General features: G+C 34.5%; 1 protein-coding gene across 1 annotated transcript in view; it reads right to left on the reverse strand.

Moving 5' to 3' along the window:
• The window catches only part of Dach2 (dachshund family transcription factor 2), a 494,618-nt gene that overhangs the window by 79,255 nt on the left and 393,870 nt on the right, over nucleotides 1–21,493 (reverse strand). The window contains exons 6-7 of the mRNA XM_048336074.1: nucleotides 14,463–14,598; nucleotides 10,873–10,956 (exon numbers count right to left, since the gene is read on the reverse strand). Of these exons, the coding sequence (XP_048192031.1) occupies nucleotides 10,873–10,956; nucleotides 14,463–14,598 (220 nt within the window). The remainder of the gene's footprint in view (nucleotides 1–10,872; nucleotides 10,957–14,462; nucleotides 14,599–21,493) is intronic.

Raw genomic sequence — 21,493 nt, forward strand, 5'->3', positions numbered from 1 at the left:
AAAAAAAAAAAAAAAGAAAAGAAATGTATTCATTATTTGACTTATGTAAATGTATCCCCACTGTATATCACCTTTACAATAACAATATTTGTATACTTTAACTAAAATATGAATAGTATCTTAATCTATTAAGGATCAGTTCTCTGTCACATGTAACTATCAAATTGCAGTATTCTTATCTGTTGTAAATTTTACTGAGGAAAATATATGTAATTTCATAGGATAGATCAAATAAAATGTATGAAATAACATACACTTTAAACAAGGTTGGAAACTATTCCATAGGCCTAATCATAAAAATATTTGGTTTTTGGGCCAAATGTTTACCAGACTGTACGGCTAGAAGGTAGGAAAGATGTGACAAGGACTTGAAGTTTTAAATTCCACCTGTAACTTTGCTATTCTATTAACTTTTATCTGATAATCAATTTTCTTCTTTTTTAAAAATGAAAAAAAATTCCAAAAATATTATTTTATATGATGAAAGAAACGTACACATTGTGTCTTTATCTTCCTCCCCTAATAGTATCTTCCTTTGGTCTCACTATGTCTGAATGACTAGTTTCTGCCGTTAATCTTCTGGAAGCTAACTGCCTGATTCCAAGGACTAGCAAGCATTATTACTGAAGCAGGGAATAAACTTCCCTATCTGTTCAAACTGCTGTAAGTGCTTATGGATTACCCTAGAATTATAAGCAGCTACCGTGGATAAAATGAACTTTGAATAATTCTTTGAAAGAAAGGTAATCACTTCTCCCTTTCCATCCATTTGCAGTTGAATGTTTATAATCACTTGATTCTTTGTTGTGTTTTTCATCTACCTTTACTTTTCACAAGTATGTGCCAAGAAAGAAAGCCTTTAAATATTTTTTTCATTTCCATTGTCTTTTAGTCTATAATGCCTGAGGCACGAAAAAAGTATGTCAGAAGATGAATAGCAGCTTTCACTTATCTTTCAGTGTTTATGTTTTCACTTTCTTTTGCTTGGAAGGCGGGTGTATTTGATTAACAGATTAGGTTAGATAGTAGCCTTAATACAGATTGATTTATAATTTCTATCTATCAAAATCCATGCATATTAACTTCCTTTAACAGAACATCTCATATCTTCATGTAGATTGGGGTTAGAACTCTGTTTAAGTCTTGAAAATGTCCGTTTTCATTTGAGTTATTTAACTACCAACTGTTTTTCATGAGAGAAAAATGCATTCTGTCAAATAGAATATTTATACTTGAATCCTATATGAACCAAAACAGTAAAAGAAGACAAATTGATAGTGTTTTCATAGCAGCATGTAGAATACAATTTTGATCAAAGAAACATGTTAAAGATTAAAGTAGCTGAACTAGTAATTGGCACTTTAGCTTCTGTGTTCAAGAGCTCTCAATTTCTACTCCATTTTCAGAACTATAAGGATTATATAAGAATTAGTTTTTCATGTACTTTTTCCATTTCATTTCATTCACTGTACTTGTCTGTTTTGCGAGGATGTCAATAAGTATATTCAAGAAAATAGATGCTTAATAATGTGTTCATAGAAGTAAATCATTAAGTACAGCAACAGTACAAAATAATTCCATGATAAGAATTCTAAAGGCAGAGAGACAATCTAATGAAAATAATCCAGTTTGGCTATTAGGGAGTTAAGAGATATTTTTCTTAGCCAGAGATTTGAATGTACCAAACATTTAGTGGTCAAAAGTATACTTATTACATGCTTAGAAATACTACATTACTTCCTTATAAATATGTATAACTGTGAGTCAAAAAATGTTACATTTTTCTGCATTTTTTTTTGAGAGGAGGATTCTGAGGTTTGAAATAAGGCTTCACACTTGCAAGGCATTTGTACTAGTATTTGATCCATGCCTCCTGCTCCTTTCACTTTAGCTAGGTCTTTTAGTTTTCATAGGGTCTTAAACTTTTGCCTAGGATATCCTTGGACTATAATCCTCCTACCTATAGTTCCTGCATAGCAAATTGTAGATGAAGTACCATTTTCAGCGTGTTTGTTGATTTGACATATAAGTTTGTGCCCCACGTGTCCTCAAAACACAACCCTCTCAATGTCGAGCTCCAGGTAGCTAGGATTGCAGGCATGAGCCTCTAAATTCAGCCTTCTCCAAAATTTAACAGTTCCTCACTCCATTATTATTTTTTCTTTTTCCATGACTGCCAAAATCTTTAATAAACTATACATGGTGCTTCCACTTGAATCAACAAGTTATTTTGCACCCATTAATATTAGAAGTTTTAGAAAATTTCCCATTCAATATTATTTTTCTTCTATGCTCTATGTTCTATAGTGTAAGCATCCTAAATAGATGTTGGAAAACCTTGCCCTATTTCATTTTATACTTTCTATCCTTATTTGCAACTTTTTTTCTATTTTTTCCATGAGAATGATATAATTGACCTTTTATTTATTATGCTTGTGGTTCAAACATTTTTATTTTTATCTTTAAGTGGTTGTACGAAGGAGTTTCATCTCACGTCAGTTTGTGAGTACAATGTGTCTTGAATAATATCACCCCTTTTACCATTTTCTCCAGCTCTCCCATTCCTTCACTTTTCCTAGTTTCATCTTTACATGTATACCTTGAATATTATGACTGTGATGTTTCTAGGCAATTTTTTCACATCAGCCTTCCAATTTACTACTTCTTTGTTTAGTTTTGTCTAAGTGGGTAGTTAATTCACTCATCAATTTTTTTTTATTTTTTTTTTTGCCAGTCCTGGGCCTTGGACTCAGGGCCTGAGCACCATCCCTGGCTTCTTCCCGCTCAAGGCTAGCACTCTGCCACCTGAGCCACAGCGCCCCTTCTGGCCGTTTTCCATATATGTGGTGCTGGGGAATTGAACCGAGAGCTTCATGTGTAGGAGGCAAGCACTCTTGCCACTAGGCCATATTCCCAGCCCCACTCATCAAATTTTTAATTTCAAAGGTTATATTGAATTCCTGGCAGTACATTTGATAAGTTAAAATGCTTTCTGGAAAGTTTGGTAATTTCTAGCTTCTTGTTTATTAAATTAATCCTAACTTTCAATTCTCTAGACAGTTTAGAGATTCAAAAATAGCTGTGTTATGTCTAGAAGAGTCTAAATCTACAGGTAATTATTTTTGTGACTATCATGTGGTGTTTTGATTGTTTGGATCATAAATATCATAATACTAGTTATTAACCTAATTGTATGAAGTATTGAAGATTTGACTTAGGGGTTTGTACTTGTTATTCACGTTATCTATGACTTGAGCTACACTCTCTACCCTTTTGTTTGTAGCCTGTTCCTTTATTCTGTTTGTGAAATTGAACCTTCCTTACTTTACCATGCTGGCCTCTTACTTCTGAACATCCTGCCCCCCCCTCACCCAAGAACTGGTATTGGAAGTATACACTACCACATTCATCATTTTCGAGGATATTTAAAAGCAGCTTATTGCAGTTTGTTAATTTGCGTTTTTTCTTCTGAGTTTATGCTTCCCTCTAATTGTGATAATAACAACAGGAATTGAAATGGGATTTTTTTGGTGTGTGTCAGTCCTAGCACAAGTGTACAAATGAATTGAGTACTTACTGACACATATGAGTTTTGGCTCATCACAGGCCCAATAGCAATCAAAACTAGTGACCATGGACATTTCTCTCTATGACTTCAAATAAAACTTGCCTCCCTTTAAGTTGCTTAAGTATTTTCTCAATAGATAATACACTAAAACTCATCTTACCAATACTGGGAAAAGATTTTGTTCTCTCCTCTCTCTCTCCTCCCTCTCTCCTCCCCTCTCTCCTCTCTCTCTCCTCTCCTCTCTCCTCTCTCTCTCTCTCTCTCTCTCTCTCTCTCTCTCTCTCTCTCTCTCTCTCTCTCTCTCTCTCTCTCTCTCTCTCTCTCCTTCCCCCCCCCCCCCCCCCGCCTTCAGATCGTCTACCTTGGCCTATGTACACCGAGAGTATTACACCAAAAAATTGAATCTGAGGATCCTGGTGCAAACCAGCCTGGGCAGGAAAGTCCATGAGACTCTTATCTGTAATTAACCACCAGTAAGCAGAAAGTAATAGAGCTGTAGGTATTAGAAAAACACCTCAAGTTCAAACCTATGACTGGAACTCATGAAAATTTCATGGCCAGGCTCTGCGTCCTGGCTCCCGCGTCCAGGCTCCCGCGCTATGACTCGGCGTCCCAGCTCCGCACCCTGGCTCCCGTGACCCGGCTTCGCGTCCCGGCTCCCGTGCCCAGGCGGCTGCGCCAGCAGGTCATTTGAGGAGCCCAACTGGTTATCTGAGGAGGTTTCCCCGGAGCCCAACCCCAGATCTTTGTCTTCAGAGACACAGGACCATCTATGGCGTGTCCAAGGTGCATGCGGAGCTCATGAGAGAATATTATCATTACCGGTATAGCCTAGATATCCGGTGTCTGCGATACCCTGGGATCATTTCAGCCGATTCCCAGACTGGAGGAGGAAGGACGGACCAGGCAGTTCAGATTTTCCACGCTGGCGCAGAGAGAGGCAGGTTCGAATGTAACAAATGAGGAAGTTCTTTCACCTAGATGTCGGACAGACCTTCATGTTCATCAGAGAACACACAGGAGAGAAACCTTATGAATACAACCTTGGCATGGATAATAGAATTCACACAGGTGAGAAACCTTGTAAACATAAAAAGTCTTTCAACCAAAATTCACACTTTAGCAGGCCTAAGAGAATTCACACATGTGAGAAATGTTAGGAATGTAATAGATGTGGAATGTCTTTCACCTGGAAGAAAACTCAGTTTGCATTGGAGAACCCAAACAGGATAAAAGCTTTGTGAATGTAAATCCATTTTTTAAAAAGAACTCTTAAAACAGGCTCAGATTGTGTGGTGAGCAGCAACCAGAGTAGAGAGAGCTAAAAAAGAATATTGTTCATAAAGTTTACTTGAACATATGAAAATACAATTATGTTATTAATATGGAGAAGATAACATGACATCCTAAATTTCATAGAAAAGTCCATTCCGTGAATATTAGGTAACAAAATGAATTCTACTGAATAATCAGCAAAAACTATTGTCTCTAAAGTAAACATAATTGTCTGCCTACTGAAAAAATAGTATGTTTAATGAAATTAACAACAAGATAAACTTAGAAATCAGACTACTCAGTAAATTTTTAATTTGTCATTTAAATCAGTTATTTTATAATATGTCTCTTTCAAAAGTGTTACATTTGATTTTAGATAAGCAATCTCATGTTTAATGTGTACTTAAAATAAAGGTAATCTTAATGGCAAAAAAGAAAAGAATTGATAAAATAATCGCATTCACAGGGAAATGGTCAGATCTTGAACGAATAATGTTGAGCAAGGCAAGCCTAGAGCACAGAGGACAAAGGCGCATGGTCTCCCTGATATGTGGTTGTTGGTGGGGGAGGGGAGAACAGTAAAGATCATGTCTGTAAAATAACAAACTTCTTTTCAAATGGTATTTCTACATATTTTGGTCAGCGACTTTACATCATGTCTCTAAAACCAAACAATTACTAAATAAAAATAAAAGGTCTAGGATAGACCAGCCAGGAGCACAAGAGCTCAACAGCTACTTACATATGATTATATAAGATGAGGCTAAGCAAAATGAACTCCAAGAGATGGAAACAGGAGGATTTTACTTTGTCATTATGTTTAATGTACTAGGTGAATTTCCTTTGACTTACTCCCTATGGTCACTGTATATGATTCTGGTACACTGGATATTGTACATATGCTTATCTGAACTGGGGAAGGGAAAGAAAAATGAAGGAGGGTGTAACAAATATGACAAGAAATGTACTCACTACCTTATTGTGTAACTGTACCCTCTCTGTACATCACCTTATAAATAAAATTTAATTAAAAAAGAAAAAATTTAAAAAATTAAGTTATTAACTAAAAAAGTAAAATAAGTGGGGAATAGAACCAAAGAAAGAAAATTAAATGATACAAAATTTCAGATCAAATCCACTTAAAATTTTTACAAGACCATTACAAAGGGAAATGTGGGAAAACAGGTAAGAAATGACACTGAAATATTTTTACACACACTTTGAAAACAGCTAAATCCCTTGGAATATTGAACATGAAGCTGAACAAAATAATTACTGCTAACAAAAATAAAATAATGACAACAGAATACCAACGGAATGTGGAGAAACTGGAATGTGCATAAATAGTGTAACCACAGTAAAATATGCATTTTGTTATCCAATTGAGCATATACTTACAATATGAAATCACAGTTGCATTCTTTGTGAATTGTTTTGGAGAAATTATGTTCTATCTACACAGAAACTATACATGAGCAATCACCAAATTTTATTCATAAGAGCCTCCAACTGGGAACAATTAAATGTCTTAGAACAATTTTTATGTGTTGTGGCACATTTATATCATGAAATACTACTAAGCAAGAAAGAGGCATAATGATAGATACCAAAATTTGGACAGGTACCAATGGAACCAAAATTTGAACAGGTACCAAGGAAATTAGTTGAGTGAGAAAAGTCAATCTCCAAACAGGCAATGATGGCTCTTGCCTATAGTCCTAGCTACTCAGGTGGCTGAGATATGAGGATTGTGATTCAGAGCCAGCCAAAGCAGTTAAGTCTCTGAGACTCCCATCTACAATTAATCAGAAAAAAGTCATAAATGGGTCTGGGCTTCAAGTGGTACAGCATAAAATCTCAGGGGCAGTGGCTCAGGCCCTGAATTCAAGTCTAGGGACTGGCATAAAGAAAATTCATCTCAAAAAATTAAATGGTGTATATAACATTTTCAGAATAATAGAATTATATACATAGATAATTTCTTAATGACTTTTAAGGATTAGGAATAATCAGAGGCAGAGGTTGAGTGAGACAAAGACTAGCAAGGGACACAGCCCTGTGGTGATGAAAGGAACCTAGGTTTTGATCATCTACACATATGATGCAATTTCATAGAAGGATTCATGCACCTAGAGCATGCATGTAAAGTTGTTGAATTCTAAAACCAGCTTGTCAATCATCCCAAAGTAAGTTTCCTAGTGGATCTGTGGCTTAAGTGGTAGAGAGCACTAGCCTTGAGCACATAAGCTCATGGAGAGTACCCCGGCCCTGACTTCAAGCCCCAGGACCAGAAAACAAAAAGAAAAGAACAAAGCCCAAAGTAAATTTCCTTATTTTTATACCATGTTATAGTTATAAGAGGTATTTCTCTCTAAAGAAACTGGTTAAAGGACAGAAGCAAAGTTTTTTTTTGATAATACATTGTGAATGCACACTCATTTGTAAATAAAAAGTTTTTTTTTAATATAGGATCTGGGCACCATTGGATTATGCCTGTAGGTCTAGCCACAAAGGAAGCTGAGATATGAGGATTGTGGTTTGAAGCCAGCCCAGCTGGAAAGTTCATGAGACTCTTATATCCAATTAAGCACCAAAAAAGCTGGAAGTAGAGCCATAGCTCAAGTGGTGGAGGGCTACCCTTGAGTCAAAAAGCTGAAGGAGAGCACCCAGGCCCTGAGTTCAAGTCCCAGAACCAGACAAAAAAGTAGTTTAAAAAATCTCTAGGAAGATATATTTTTCTCATTTTCATTTAAAGCTACTGAATCACATAAAATGTACAAAGGCATGCCTTATACTTTATATAATGCAGATTATTTGCAAAGATTTAAAAAACATTAACCTGTTGAATCCACTAGGCTCTTTTATTTAGAATAAAAGGGAAAATGTTCAGAAAATACATTTTTCATTTAATCTGGGTAAATAATCATTTCCAAACATCTGAGTACTTAACAGTGACATTGTGCTTGAAAGATCCAGTATGGTATTTAAGACTAAGCAATAAAGAGATTCATCTGATTAATGTTGACATAATGACATCTCATTGTTTAACCTAGGAAGGTTTATAATGCTCTTTGCAGTCAAGAGTAACCTTGCACTTACTATGCTCCTGCCTCATGCTCCCCAGTGCTAGATTATAGGTTTATGCTACCACACCCAACTGAAGATATATACAATATTGTAGTGTTAGTATTTTGTGTAAATCCTCTCATAAGTTAAAATTTGTTCTTGTTACATGAACAAAAATAAAATACTTTTCATGGAACTTGGGGTTGAGCTCAGGCTTTGTATTTGCTAAGCAAATATAGCACTACTTGATCCATACCCTAACCCTTTTCCTTTACTTTAGTTAGTTTTGATATCAAATCTTACCTTTATGGTTAGGCCAGCATAGACCATGATCTTTCTATCTTCTGTCATAGCTAAGATGACAAACATGAACCACTATACACAGCTACTACTGGTTAAGATAGGAGCTTTAAATTTTTATGTTTGAAAGATCTGGCCTCAAATTGCTCTCCTGCTGAGCTGAGCTTCCTGATTAAAGGTATGAGTCATCTGGTCCCAGTTTCATAATACTTCTGTTCTAACTGAGATATACTTAATCTCTTATGCTCAAAAGTATTAAATCATTTAGTCTATAAATTGATTAAAAGAGTAATGCTTCAATGGGCTCAAGTCTTGGGATAGATAACAAATGTACTATTCCATAGTTCTTATATAATACCAAATTTGATCACAAATGTGCTTTGGCCATGGTACACATAGATTTTTAAACAAAATATAAAATATCAAACCCCGTTTTTGCTAGTGGTATGGGGGACCAGTAAATACCAAGGGAGGAAAACTTTTCTTTGTGTACGTTCTTCTATACAGTTTAAGTAAAGTAGAGAATGGCTGCACTGACTATGAAAGATTAGGAAATGCCATATGCTAATAGGCATATAGGCTAACACGCCTTGGCTCATTTGTTTGGCAAAGTCTGCAGAGAGACAAATCAAAGGTATTATTTGACTGGCCAGTCAGGGTCATCAAAATACTTGACACCCAACAAAATGGGCACATTTGGTAAGCCTGGATAAATATAGATCTTTACATATCTACATACTAAAAGTTAGTGAAAAATACAAATTATCATTAGAGACATGTACTGCACTACACTGTCACCCATTTTCACAAGATGCAAAAAGGGATGGGCTACCTGACTAACACTCTAGCAGTATTTCTTCATTCTTCTGGATTTTTTATATAATAGCAAAGCTGGCATTTTGTAATTTCCATAGCTATAAATCATCTTTAAAATCATGATGATATTACTCAAAACAGATGTGAAAACATGTTTGCCACAGTTGTATAAACTGCTTCGTTGTCATACTTAATAAATTTTGAGACATCTACTATGTTTCCTTTTAATAACAATCTATTTCAGGAAAATATATTTTATCTTACACAAATACAACTGGAAGACTTTGACATAAGAAGTCTCATTAAAGAACCGTTTCCTACATGTGCATGCAGTATAATATGCTATTCCTGATTATTAATGTCCTCTTTAGGATATGTGACCCTCCTATTTGACTAAAATGAGTAAATGGTGCCACTCCACAGCAAGAAATTCAGAAATGCCAATACACACCACTGAGTAGCTTACGAAAATCAGTTACAATACATCTGAACTAATGTTCCAGCTGGTTTTCATAAGTCACAGCAGTATATACCTGAGAGCTGCAGCCTGCGGGCCAGTCTTAAATGCCATTTTGACTTATAGCCCTGGCAGTTCCAATGGAATCACACTGTCAAGTACAGCTGAGATTTTCCTAGAAAAGCTACTTTCTTACTTAAGCTGTCTTTCAAAGAGTCATGATGTGGTAGAAAAAGAGGTGTTGGTCCCAAACAGTTTCTTTATTATAGATGAAGGTCCATCTGTAACTAGAATTTCATTTGCTGCATAAACACTTAGGTAGTATTTAATGTACTGAAATCTGATTTCTTCCACTCTAACAACTATTATGAAATCAGGCATTTACATCTTGGAGCTCCAGAAGGGATAGCCTTTCAGTGTCTAGCTAAGGCTAAACATGTGGCAAGGAAACCAACCATGGATCAATGAAATTAGAATCATACACTATTGCAAATTCAAGCTAAAATGCTTATCTAGGTAATTATGAAGCCATTCCTACCTACCTAGATAAGAAGAAAACCTTTCCCCATTAACTATTCAGCTCATTGATCCTTTTTTCTATATATTATAAATGTCTTAAGTAGAGATAGAAAATATACTCTCTGGTAAAAGTGCATACCAACTTAACGACAGAAAATATACTCTCTGATAAAAGTACATACCATTTGATATGTCTAGTAAATTTTATATTAGCTACTAATTCCTACTTAGAGCAATAATTCATAGCTTATAATATATGATGATATATTTCTTTTCTCAGACCTTTTCAGCTTTTAAACAAAGTGGAACTCAGCTTTCATTTTGAAGAGAATATTTTTAGAATTATTTTTTTCTGCCTATTTTCCTTAAAGTAATAAGAAAGATAAAACTGCATAGTGTGTAGAAGGAGCAGATCATAAGCTAGGGCCAGGCAGTATCTCTCTGTAGACTAGGTAAACATTTGATGGATTAACTTGATAATATTTCATAGGGAAGGTCCAAATTAGCACAAAGTTTGCAGTTGCTTTTCAAGGTTGAGAGAAGTAGCTCTCCTGCATGACAGTCACTTACATTAAATAAAGTTAATAGAGCATATTATATATAATATTAATATTATACACATATAAATCAAAGGGTAAAGGAGAGAACAGACAAATTTCTGACTGATATGCAATTTCTGGCACCAAACAAAATGTTCCAGGTATCACTGTTTTATTACTATAAAAACATATCAAAGCCAGATTAATTTCCCTAAATCAGAATAGGAATCTATTCACAATTAAGGAAATGTTGATGCAATATACATCAGTGGAATATTCATTGAGTTATATCTTATCTTCATAAGGATATAAAATAGCAAAAATCATTTTACCTTTATTATCCCTTGGGAATTTTTTGATGGCTGGTCCATTATCCTGATCAACAATAACTTCTTCTCTGTTGCTAGGCATCATGACTACAAATAAGAAATGTAACTGAGTAATTTTCCACTCAAAACACCCATGAGAAAGGCAGACAGAAATCATATGATTAATATTGTTCAATATTCAACTAACATGGACTTTATATACTTCAATTGCAGTAAAAACATTTGTTCTGATGTTTGCACAATTTAAAAAATCAATAAGACAATGGACATGGTAAATTGTAAACCTTTGCATAACTATTTAAAATAATATAAATATATGTTTAAAAATCAATAAGATTGTTAGTTATGCAAATTTTAAAGTAAAATTATTTTGTACTCAGTTGTCAACTTACTACCTTTAAAACATTTATAAAGGTTCCTCTTTCAAACTTCATAATCAGATTAGTATTTGCATCCATAATTAGTAATATATTTCCAAAAATGCTTCTGAAAAGTTTTTTTTTTTCCGTTAATAGGTCTAAAATAGTTACACTGTGGAAGCTTTTGATAATTGCAAAGACTACCAAATTCAAGTTTAACTTTCTGGTCATATTATAATTCTTCACAAAAAATGGAAAGTGATAAAACTAGCTTTCCTACACACTTTTTTCAGTTTGTGATTTCATTCTCTGTAGCCATAGTTTTATTAAAACATTGTACTACTCTAAAATATGGTATGATCACTTTTGCCATCCTTTCTTTTTCTTTTCTCTGATACAGAATCTATGTAGTCCAAGCTGGTATTTAACTCTAAATTCTCCTGACTTTGTCTCATGAGTTCAGGGGTTACAATACCTGGCTTATGAACCATCAAACCTGTCTACCTGTAGATGAATCTCCTACCCTATTTGGACAGCTCTAGAATGTGCATATACAACCAAATTACTTCAGATGATAACTGAAGCATCTATATGTATAAGCATAAATATGTGTATATGTGTATGTACATACAGATGCATTTATACATTGCCAGTTCTGTTGCCTTGAACCCAGTGCCCTGTATTGTCATTCTGCTTGCCTGTTCTTGCTTGGTGTTGTACCACTTGAGCCATATTTCTAGTCCAGCTTTTGGCTGGTTAATTGGAGATGGAGTTTCATAGACTTTTCTGCTTGGGCTGGCTTTGAACCTTGATCCTCCAGGTTTCAGTGTCTTGAGTAGTTAAGATTACAGGCATGATCCACTAATAATTGCCTGTCAATAAATTTTTCTAGCATATACATACACTTGGAAATATTTTATTTTAATTCTAAGAATGTTACTCCTTATCTTAGGATATAGCTATTAAATATATTTCCCTACATATTATACTTTTAGCCTTTAGTTTGTTCTCATTCTCACCCTCTCCTCTTCTCCTCCCCTCCTCCCCCTCCTCCTCCTTCCTTATCATTTCCCTCCTCCTCCATTCCCTCCCTCCTTCAGTCTCCCACACCATCACCAATACAAATATTATTGCTACAGAATAGTAAGTACTTCAGTTTTCTTCTTCCTCCCTCCCTCCCTCCCTCCCTTCCTCCCTCCATCCCTTCCTCTTCTTTTTTGTTTCAGTACTGGGGCTTGAACTCTGGGTCTTGTTAGTGTGCTTGAACTCTTTCACTAAAGTCTAGTGCTCTACCACTTGAGCTACAGCTCCACTTCTGGCTTTGTGATGGTTAATTGGAGATAAGACTCATACAAATTCTAATTGGTCTAGCTTGAAGTAGGTATACTCAGATCATAACCTCCTGAGTAGCTAGGATTACAGGGATGAGTCATGAGAGCCCAGAAGAACTGTAGCTTCTTGATTCCTTAACAATGTTCATCCAGCTGTGGTATTTTGTCTTAGACTTTCTTAAATCAACTGTGTCAAAGGTTACAACAGCCAGCTAGCTACTCTATCTTTGCAGAATAAAACTAAAAGGTCTCTGTTATCTCTTCCAAGAATTAAATTTAATCTCTAAGGTCTTTGAGCCTCAACTTGAACTCCCTGGCTATATACATTAGAATCTTCTGAGCTGATACTGAAAAGCAAAGCAGAACACTGCTACCCAGTATTTTAGATCAAGTAAATAAGGCTCTGAGTGTATGGCCTGGGAAGCCATAGTTGTAATAGCCCCACAGGTGATTACAGTACAAAACTAGATTTAATAATCACTGAGTTTAATAGGAAACTGGAGATATGAAAACAATATGTAAGACTGACAGGCTAAATGTGACTTGCTTGAATGTTCACATGTGATAAGTTGTCATTATTCATCTCCAGGACAAATCCATAACAAAACACTTTTCATAATTCTTTAAATTCTTCTTCTCACCCCTGGAAACATCTTGGGGATGAAAAAAGCAAGAACTGTCATGAACTGTTGTAAAAATCTAGCATAGGTTCTGCTAAAGGTAAAGCAGAAATCAATTTACTAAAGGAAAACAATAAATAGAAATTTAGAATGTGTAGGTATAGAAGACAAATGACTTTCCTGTCTCAACCAATCCATCATCGTTATACACTTAACTTCTGTACAACTAAGTAAGAGCAAATAGCAGGACGTAATAAACAACCAAAGGAAACCTACACAAGAGAAATGGTATCACCTTATGTTTCCCTAACATGGAAAACTTCTAAACTATTTTCCTCACATATTTTGAGATAATATGTTAGGTAGGGTGCTAATTATTTCCATCAAATAGGCAAAAAATAAAACATGGTGCTTAAGTAACATACCCAAGATGTTCTACCCACTTAGTATTAGACCTATTCCTAGACTTGAGGATCTCACATGCCAATTTAACACAATTTTCTGGAATAGTGTATATGGTATTAGACGTTTGAGACAATTAAAAAATAAGCAATATCATAGTAAATATCCTGGTTACAAATTGTTGAGATATATACATTCCATTTTTAACTACTCTTAAATGGCCAACGGTGTGAATTTTACAATTGTATGATATAGCACTACAAGTTACATACCATTGGCATTTGTTTAACAGATGCCAACCCTGGAATTATTCCCATGAGATCCAATGATACATTTACAGAAGTCATTGAAGAAAATATTTCTGAAGGTTTGTTTTATTTATTGATCATATTGCTTCAATAATGAAAACCGATTGTTTCAAAAGCCTTTGCCTTTGCCTTTTCTTCCAGTTGTGTGTGTGTGTGTGTGTGTGTGTGTGAGAGAGAGAGAGAGAGAGAGAGAGGAAGAGAGAGAGAGAGAGAGAGAGAGAGAGAGAGAGAGAGAGAGAGAGAGAGAGAGAGAGAGAGAGAGAGTCCTAGAACTTGAACACAAAGCCTGGGTGCAGTCCCTGACCTTTTTTGTGTGCTTGAGGCTAGCACAGTACCACATGAGCCTCAGCTCTACTTCCAGGTTTTTGGTGGAGATAAGAGTCTCATGAACTTTCCTTCCTGGGCTGGCTTCAAACAATGATCCTCAGATCTCAGCCTCCTGAATAGATAGGATTACAGACATGAGATACCAGCACCCGACTATCTCCGGTTTCTTTTTCCTAGATCTATGGCCTAATGAGGAAATTCCTGAAAGAATATTTTCCAATTATTTGTTTCAGGCAAGATACTCACTCATTCTCTCGGAATGGTGATCCATCTGAGAGGGAGAGCTGGACACACTGCTACTGGGGTGAGAGGAGGTCTGGCTCCCAGGGCGATGACTTTCTTCTAGAGAGGGAGCTGGAGAGGGACTCTCTGGGATCCGTTCCTGATACAAAGGAAGCACAAAAGGAGAGGCCATGTGCATATGCAGGATATTTCATGATGGTTGTGATGTGGCATTTGATTTCTCACTTACTGTGAAAGTGTCTAATTCCATAGTAGCTCATAAGGAATATGTGTCATTAGATATAAACAGATGATCAGTTCTTGTGAAATTAACTGAACATTGTAACAGTTAAGTGAAGAATTAAACAACAGCAAAAAAAAAAAAAAAACAAAAAACCCTAAGAGAGTAAACCAGGTGCTAGTGCCTCATGGCCTGTAACCCTAGCTACTCAGCCAGCTGAGATCTGAAGATAGTTCTTTCCAATCCAGGCAGGAATGTCTGTGAGACTTCAACAAACCACCATAAAGCCAGAAGTGGTGTTGTGATTCAGAGTGGTAGATGCTAGTCTTGAGCAAAAGAGCTCAGGAACAGTGCCCAGGCCCTGAGTTTAAAACCCACAACCCACCAAAATAAATGAATGAATGAATGAATGAAAATAAATAAAAATAAACAAATAAAACCAACAGAATACACTGAGGAGACCTTAGAAGAGATAGTTTACACTTTCTTTACTAGAAAAGTCATATAGCATTATCAGTATAAGTGTAGAATGAAGATTATTGTTATTGCAAGCTTTTAGAGTGATGTAAAGAGCTATACCAATGCCTGAAAATTGATTTTTTTAATCAAATTAAGGACATATCTCAAATTGAAAAACCCGAGACAAATAATATTGACACTTTTTACATGTTTAGTTTTGTTGCACAGCAAAAAAATTCGTGGAAATAATATACTATCAGTTAATCTGAACTTAGGAACTCATGTTGAATCAAACAACAAAAACTTGATATTCACATGACACAAAGACTCCTTAATATTGGTTAGAATTTTTTATTTCTAAATAATGAAATTGAATATTTTCTTACTTCCTTGTGATCTTCCATTGTATTCAATACATTTATGGAGCTATTCAATGTGTTTATGAACCACAAATTGATGAATAAACCTGGATCATTGTGTTAATTTGAACAACAAAAGAATTAAATTTCAAAGTTTATGTGCATATGCAATAAATATGAGTAAGTGATAGACATGTTGACATAGAATTGTTCGCTCTATAAAACATTTAATTCAACAATAATAAATTCCTTAAATTAAATGTTCTGTCTAATTATCTATAATTGCAACATTAGAGTTATTCCAATCATCATAACATTAAGAATTAGTTTACCAAGTAAGTGCTTGTATATTTTTGCATTGATTTTGCAAGAGAAGCTGCAATTACATAAATTCTCTAAATAAAGGTTGTGTTTATGTAGTACAGAGATAATAATCTGAGAGTTAAAATTCATTATTTCATTAGTAGTAGTTATTTTTCAGTGTATCTCCTTTCAGTAAGCAGAAATCATGCCCCCCCCCCATCTTTCCAGTTTATATCTTATTGCCAAAAATTGTGAGCATGTCATATGACATGACCAAAGGGACTTTGCAGATTTGGGAACCATGAGATAGAGGGATGAGATTGGATTTAGTGGTTCCAATTACAACATAAGTGTTTTTTAAAGTCAGAAGATACCTTGGTGATGCAGCATTGTGAATGTTGAAGGTAGAAAAGGGGACCATGGGCCAGGAAATGTGTGTAGCTTATAGAAGGTGGAAAACACAAGGGAATACATTTTTTTTTCTTGGAATCCAATGAAAGGAATACAGTTTTTGCCTGAACCTTGCTTTTAGTCTCGTGAGACTCGTGTCACTGTAACCCACATAATTACAACACTGTACCCGTAATACTTTAACACATTACGTTTGTGGTCCTTTGCTATAGTCACATTACAATAGTCATCAGTGTACTATGTCTCTAATCATGTTTTATATCACTGCTTAATATTTCATTAGCATTCAATAACTTACTGATATGAGAGCCTTTGTGTATATTAGCAGTGCTACTATGTACTATTTAAGTACACTGGTAAATTCATAGTATATTTTAAAAACCTTATAGCTGTTGTTATGTCTTGAAACAATGTTTTTATACAGAGTGATATACTAATACATTTAATTTATATTAATTATGCAAGTAAATCTCTAGTTATATAAGTGGATGTTAGGCACATTCAAAAGAAATACATAAGCAGGATTATTTTTCCCCAAAAGTTTTATTTCTTTTGCACAATAGTGGGGGGATACATGGAAATATCTATTTATTCTTTGTACCATATGCTAGTTCATTTTAGAAGCATCATCTTATAAAATTCAAACTAAACTTTCATAGTCAGAAATACAATCTCTATATATTATATGTGGATGCAAACACATATGCTTATACCTAACAATTATAATACTTTCATCCACTTAGCCATTTTTTTGGCCATTCACCTTTTGCAATCTCATTAATTTCCTGTTTATAGGGCAGGAAACACTCAGTATTTTCATCCAAACTCTATTGCAAAAAGTGTAAGATTAAATGAACTATAGTTCTCACTCTCTTATGGGCCACTAAAAGAAAGGATAGGGACAAAATCCCGCAGTTATTGTATAAAAATAGAAAAGAAGATCAAAATATAGTGGTAAACAGGAATCACATATATAATATCAAATGCTGTTACAATAGAAATGGAAACACAGTTGCAGTTGTGGCCCAAGCCACATTGCAACTGCTTAGCACAGTATCCAGAGTTCAAATCCCAGTATTGCTAAGAAAGGAATGAATATGTTAAGGATTGATATAGTTGATGACTTTTCAGAGCAAGAGAATCTAGTTGACTGTGACACTTGGTCTGGTCCACTATGCTTAGCAAGAAATGAAAGTTCCTTTTTTAAAAAAAAAATAAAAGAAGGTTAGAAGAAAATTTACACAATAGAAATTCTTATTACTATGTAAAGGTACAATCATATGATCAGATAATATGAACTTGAATAATCTACCCTCAAATTCCTTCTTTGTAATTTTCAATAGCTTATTATATGAATCAATAAAATAACTTTGATAACATGATTTTGATGGTGAATATTAAGAGTGACAGTAACATTTTGAAGAAGTAATATTTTTGCTTTAAGATTTTGTAGGCTGTAGTTTCCAAACCCAATCAAGGTTCAGTTCACTTTTATTATTTTCCTAAGGCGTATCTGAGGCCAGAATTTCTTCACCATGTAAACCATGTTAGATGAGCCCAGTGTTTTATATTGATTTAGAATTGTATAGGAATTTTTAAAGTGTGGAATGAAAATGTTTCATTTCTCTTCAACTAACGATAGTTCTTTGAACAATGTCTTTGCAAGTAAACAGGTCCGTTTTTCTGTTCTGTAATCAGTATGCATCTATTTAGCTGTTTAACTGCAATGTGTTTTGGTCCATTAGGTGGCTACTGTTGTGTCTCAGCCTACTTAAAATTTCACAGCAAGTTAATCTGTTTTATTACAAATGAGAACACAAGTGATAATGTCCTCACCACTTGCCAAATACAGGGTTAACGGTATTTGCAACAAATCAATAAGGGCATTTAAAAAGGAAAATTGCAAATCTTAAACCCCAATCATTTTTACTCATTGATGACTTCATTTCATGTGGCATTTATGACTTTTACTACCCTGTTACTCTTCATGTATTTCATTCGCATCCCATAAAAAACAGCTGTAGTTCCTGTGTAACAATGCAGAATTGAAGGTTCAAAGCAGTGAAGGAGGGAGAATTCCAAAATTCACACATCAAATCCCTATGACTCAGAGCAATTAATAAAATTACCTCCAGATTCTCACATACACAGTTCAAGGCTTGTCTTTAAAATTAAGTCACTATAGGAAATTGTATTAATTACTATATACCTGATAATTCTCTATTACACCACTTCCTTCCTTTTGTGATATATCACAAAATTTTCAGAAAGACATTTATCCTATTAAAGTGTTTCAAACTATATTGCATAGAATGAATACAGCTATGATTAGAAAATTCAGGGTGGTACATTTTTTTTAAAAAAGTAAGACTTAACATAGTCTATTTTCTTTAAGACAGTATATTGTATATTGAAACAAAAGTATCCATTCTGAAATATTTTCATAAAGATCTTTAATTTCATCTTGGTATATTATTTTACTCACTTGGAAATATGGCAATGAACATAAATTTTATGACTAGTAGATGTCCAATGAACATGTCTATCACATGGTTATAGGTCTGTCCATTGTGCATCATTGGCCTTTAAAATGTCCACTAAATGTTCAAGTGTTGTCTCTGATATTTTATTATATTGATTTTTACCAAGTAGTCAGTGGGATTATATAATAGATAATTTGTCTTTTTATTCTTATTTAATTAGAATTTAACACTTGCTGTATTACTCTTCCAAATGTTAATCTATTAATGAGTTCCTAAAGGATTTAATGACATTTCACTGCTGAGAGATTGCATTTGGAAGTTTATCTGAATGTTAACTATTCTATTCATGCATTTTTCTTGCTACTTCATATTTAATTCATGTGCCACTTCTGTACAGTCATCAGAGTTCTGCAGAAGCAGATTGTAACTTAACCAACTTTAGTAATAAAATCAGTGCTAGTAATACAAAGTTGGCTTGTTGTTGCCATTAACTTTTCTTACCACTAATTCTGAGGAAGAAATTGATATCTAGGGGGTTATGACGGACAAGGTAACAAACAGTACAAGAAATGTATCCAATGCCTAACGTATGAAACTGTAACCTCTCTGTACATCAGTTTGATAATAAAAATTTAAAAAAAAGAAATTGATATCTAAACTTGGTTTGTCTAAATTTTATCTAAAACATGATGCTTTATAGGTGTTTATGAAACAAATAAACAATCAGTCTGTAGTTTACAACCATCAGTTTTTCATTGTATTGAAGTTAATGTAAGTGAGTATATTAGTTTTTGTGAATTTAGAAGGAAACCACAAGAAGAATATTACAATTAAAAAGCAAAGAGAGTGTTGAAAGTAGTGACATTGAACATGATGCATTATATTCATAAACTGCTTTGTTGAATGGAAATTCCTTTGTACAACTACTTCAAATGACATATTTATTTATACAAAAATATAGTGTATATTAATATATATTTAAATAGTTATATATTTGCACTTAAATATATATTTTCATACACTTATATACTTAAGTATATAACTTACCAGTCAAGAAAATACCATCAATACTGAGAGTATCTTTATGCAGGGATGTTGAAGACATACTGTAAATGTTGAATTATAAGAGAAAAATAGTATTGTGCATATGAAATGAGGCCAGATAGAAGAGAGTCCTGGAATGTGGAACCTATGTGCAGCTCAGACAAAGGACCTCTCACTCCTTTAGTGTGATCAACTTATTCTGGACAGGGATGACAGATTATAGGGATCAGCAATAATATATTCTCATAGGATGTAAATGGCCTCAAATGGGTGTATTTGGTGGGAAAATGCATGACTTTTCAATGATGTCATAAGTTTGGAATTATGCCACTCACCTGGCCAAAGACAGAAAGACACACAAACACAAACAGACCCGAATTTTGACACTATCTTCATCTTATGTTTTAAAATATAGCAATATTTTTATAATTCCATAAAATTCTTATAACACTGACTCAGTGATTGTCAGTGAATTTAATTTATCACAAAAAAACCCTCTGTGTTGACTAATTTTAATACCAGATGTTCACTTGCTAATGCCACTGCCTGGTGACTATTTCCTATCAATTCATTAATTGCCAGATGCTCAACCAAACAAGAAACATAGCTAATCAGATGGCATTGGTAAACAGCCAAATAATCTCTTTTCTGAATTAAATTTATTTCAATGAAAACTATGGCACATTGACATTACAAGTTTTCCCATAAATGCAGGAAAAATGTGGTTTACAACACCTAAATGCCACAATAGAATAAACTCATACCATTCAGCTATATTATCAACATTTTCTTCAGAATTTTGTCATATCTAGTGATTCAACTAAAGAATGGTCTTGAATGCCTAATGATTGTAATGCAAATTCATATATATACATACATACATACATATATTATGGCTATATTAGTTATTAGCAACGAATGCTAATAGCTGAGCCAACATAAAAGAGATCTGATCCAGAACCAAAAGCTGCTATAAATTTGGAATAGAAATATTCCCAAACTAGTTTGTGGCAATATAACAACAGTACCAAAACCCCCACATATTTTTACAACCTATAATATTGTTTACACTTTTGGAATTGCAGATTGTATCAGTCATTGGTTGTTCTGGAAACACTCCCTGAGTTTAACAACTACAGAATCCTTAAGCTTTATTCAGTTTAATGTTATAAATACAATCATCTCTCACTATATTGCGGTTCAATGATTGCTGCTTCACTGTATCGTGGGTTAAAAAAAAAAAAAAACAATGTAAATGTTGATCCGCACCTACTGCAGGACTTATATTCCAGAGACCCCTGCAACAGGTGAAAATCAGCAAAGTAGCAATATTATATAATCATCCCTGACAATGAACTTCACTTATTGCTACTTCTTTGATTTTTACCTATTACTGGGTCTCTGGAACCTAACTCCAGCGATAGGCGAGGGATCATGGTATTTAGAGTGCCTAGGATGTATCTATCCTATTAGGGATAGAAGGCTATGGCTGATTTCGTATGGTGTGTAAATGCCTGCACTCCCAAGTAAATACTAAATACTCCAACATAAACATTCTAAGAAGTACTAATCAGGTCAACTTTTGTAGTAAAATAAGCATCTCTCTCCAACTCCCACCAGGCTTCTAATCTTTCCTTTGTGGTGCCAAGACCAAAGGTGAACAGATACTCTCTCTCTCTCTCTCTCTCTCTCTCTCTCTCTCTGTCTCTCTCTCTCTCTCTCTCTCACACACCTTCTCTCTCTCTCGCCCTCTCC

This window comes from Perognathus longimembris, chromosome 28 (genome assembly GCF_023159225.1).
Source record: "Perognathus longimembris pacificus isolate PPM17 chromosome 28, ASM2315922v1, whole genome shotgun sequence".
NCBI lineage: Eukaryota > Metazoa > Chordata > Mammalia > Rodentia > Heteromyidae > Perognathus > Perognathus longimembris.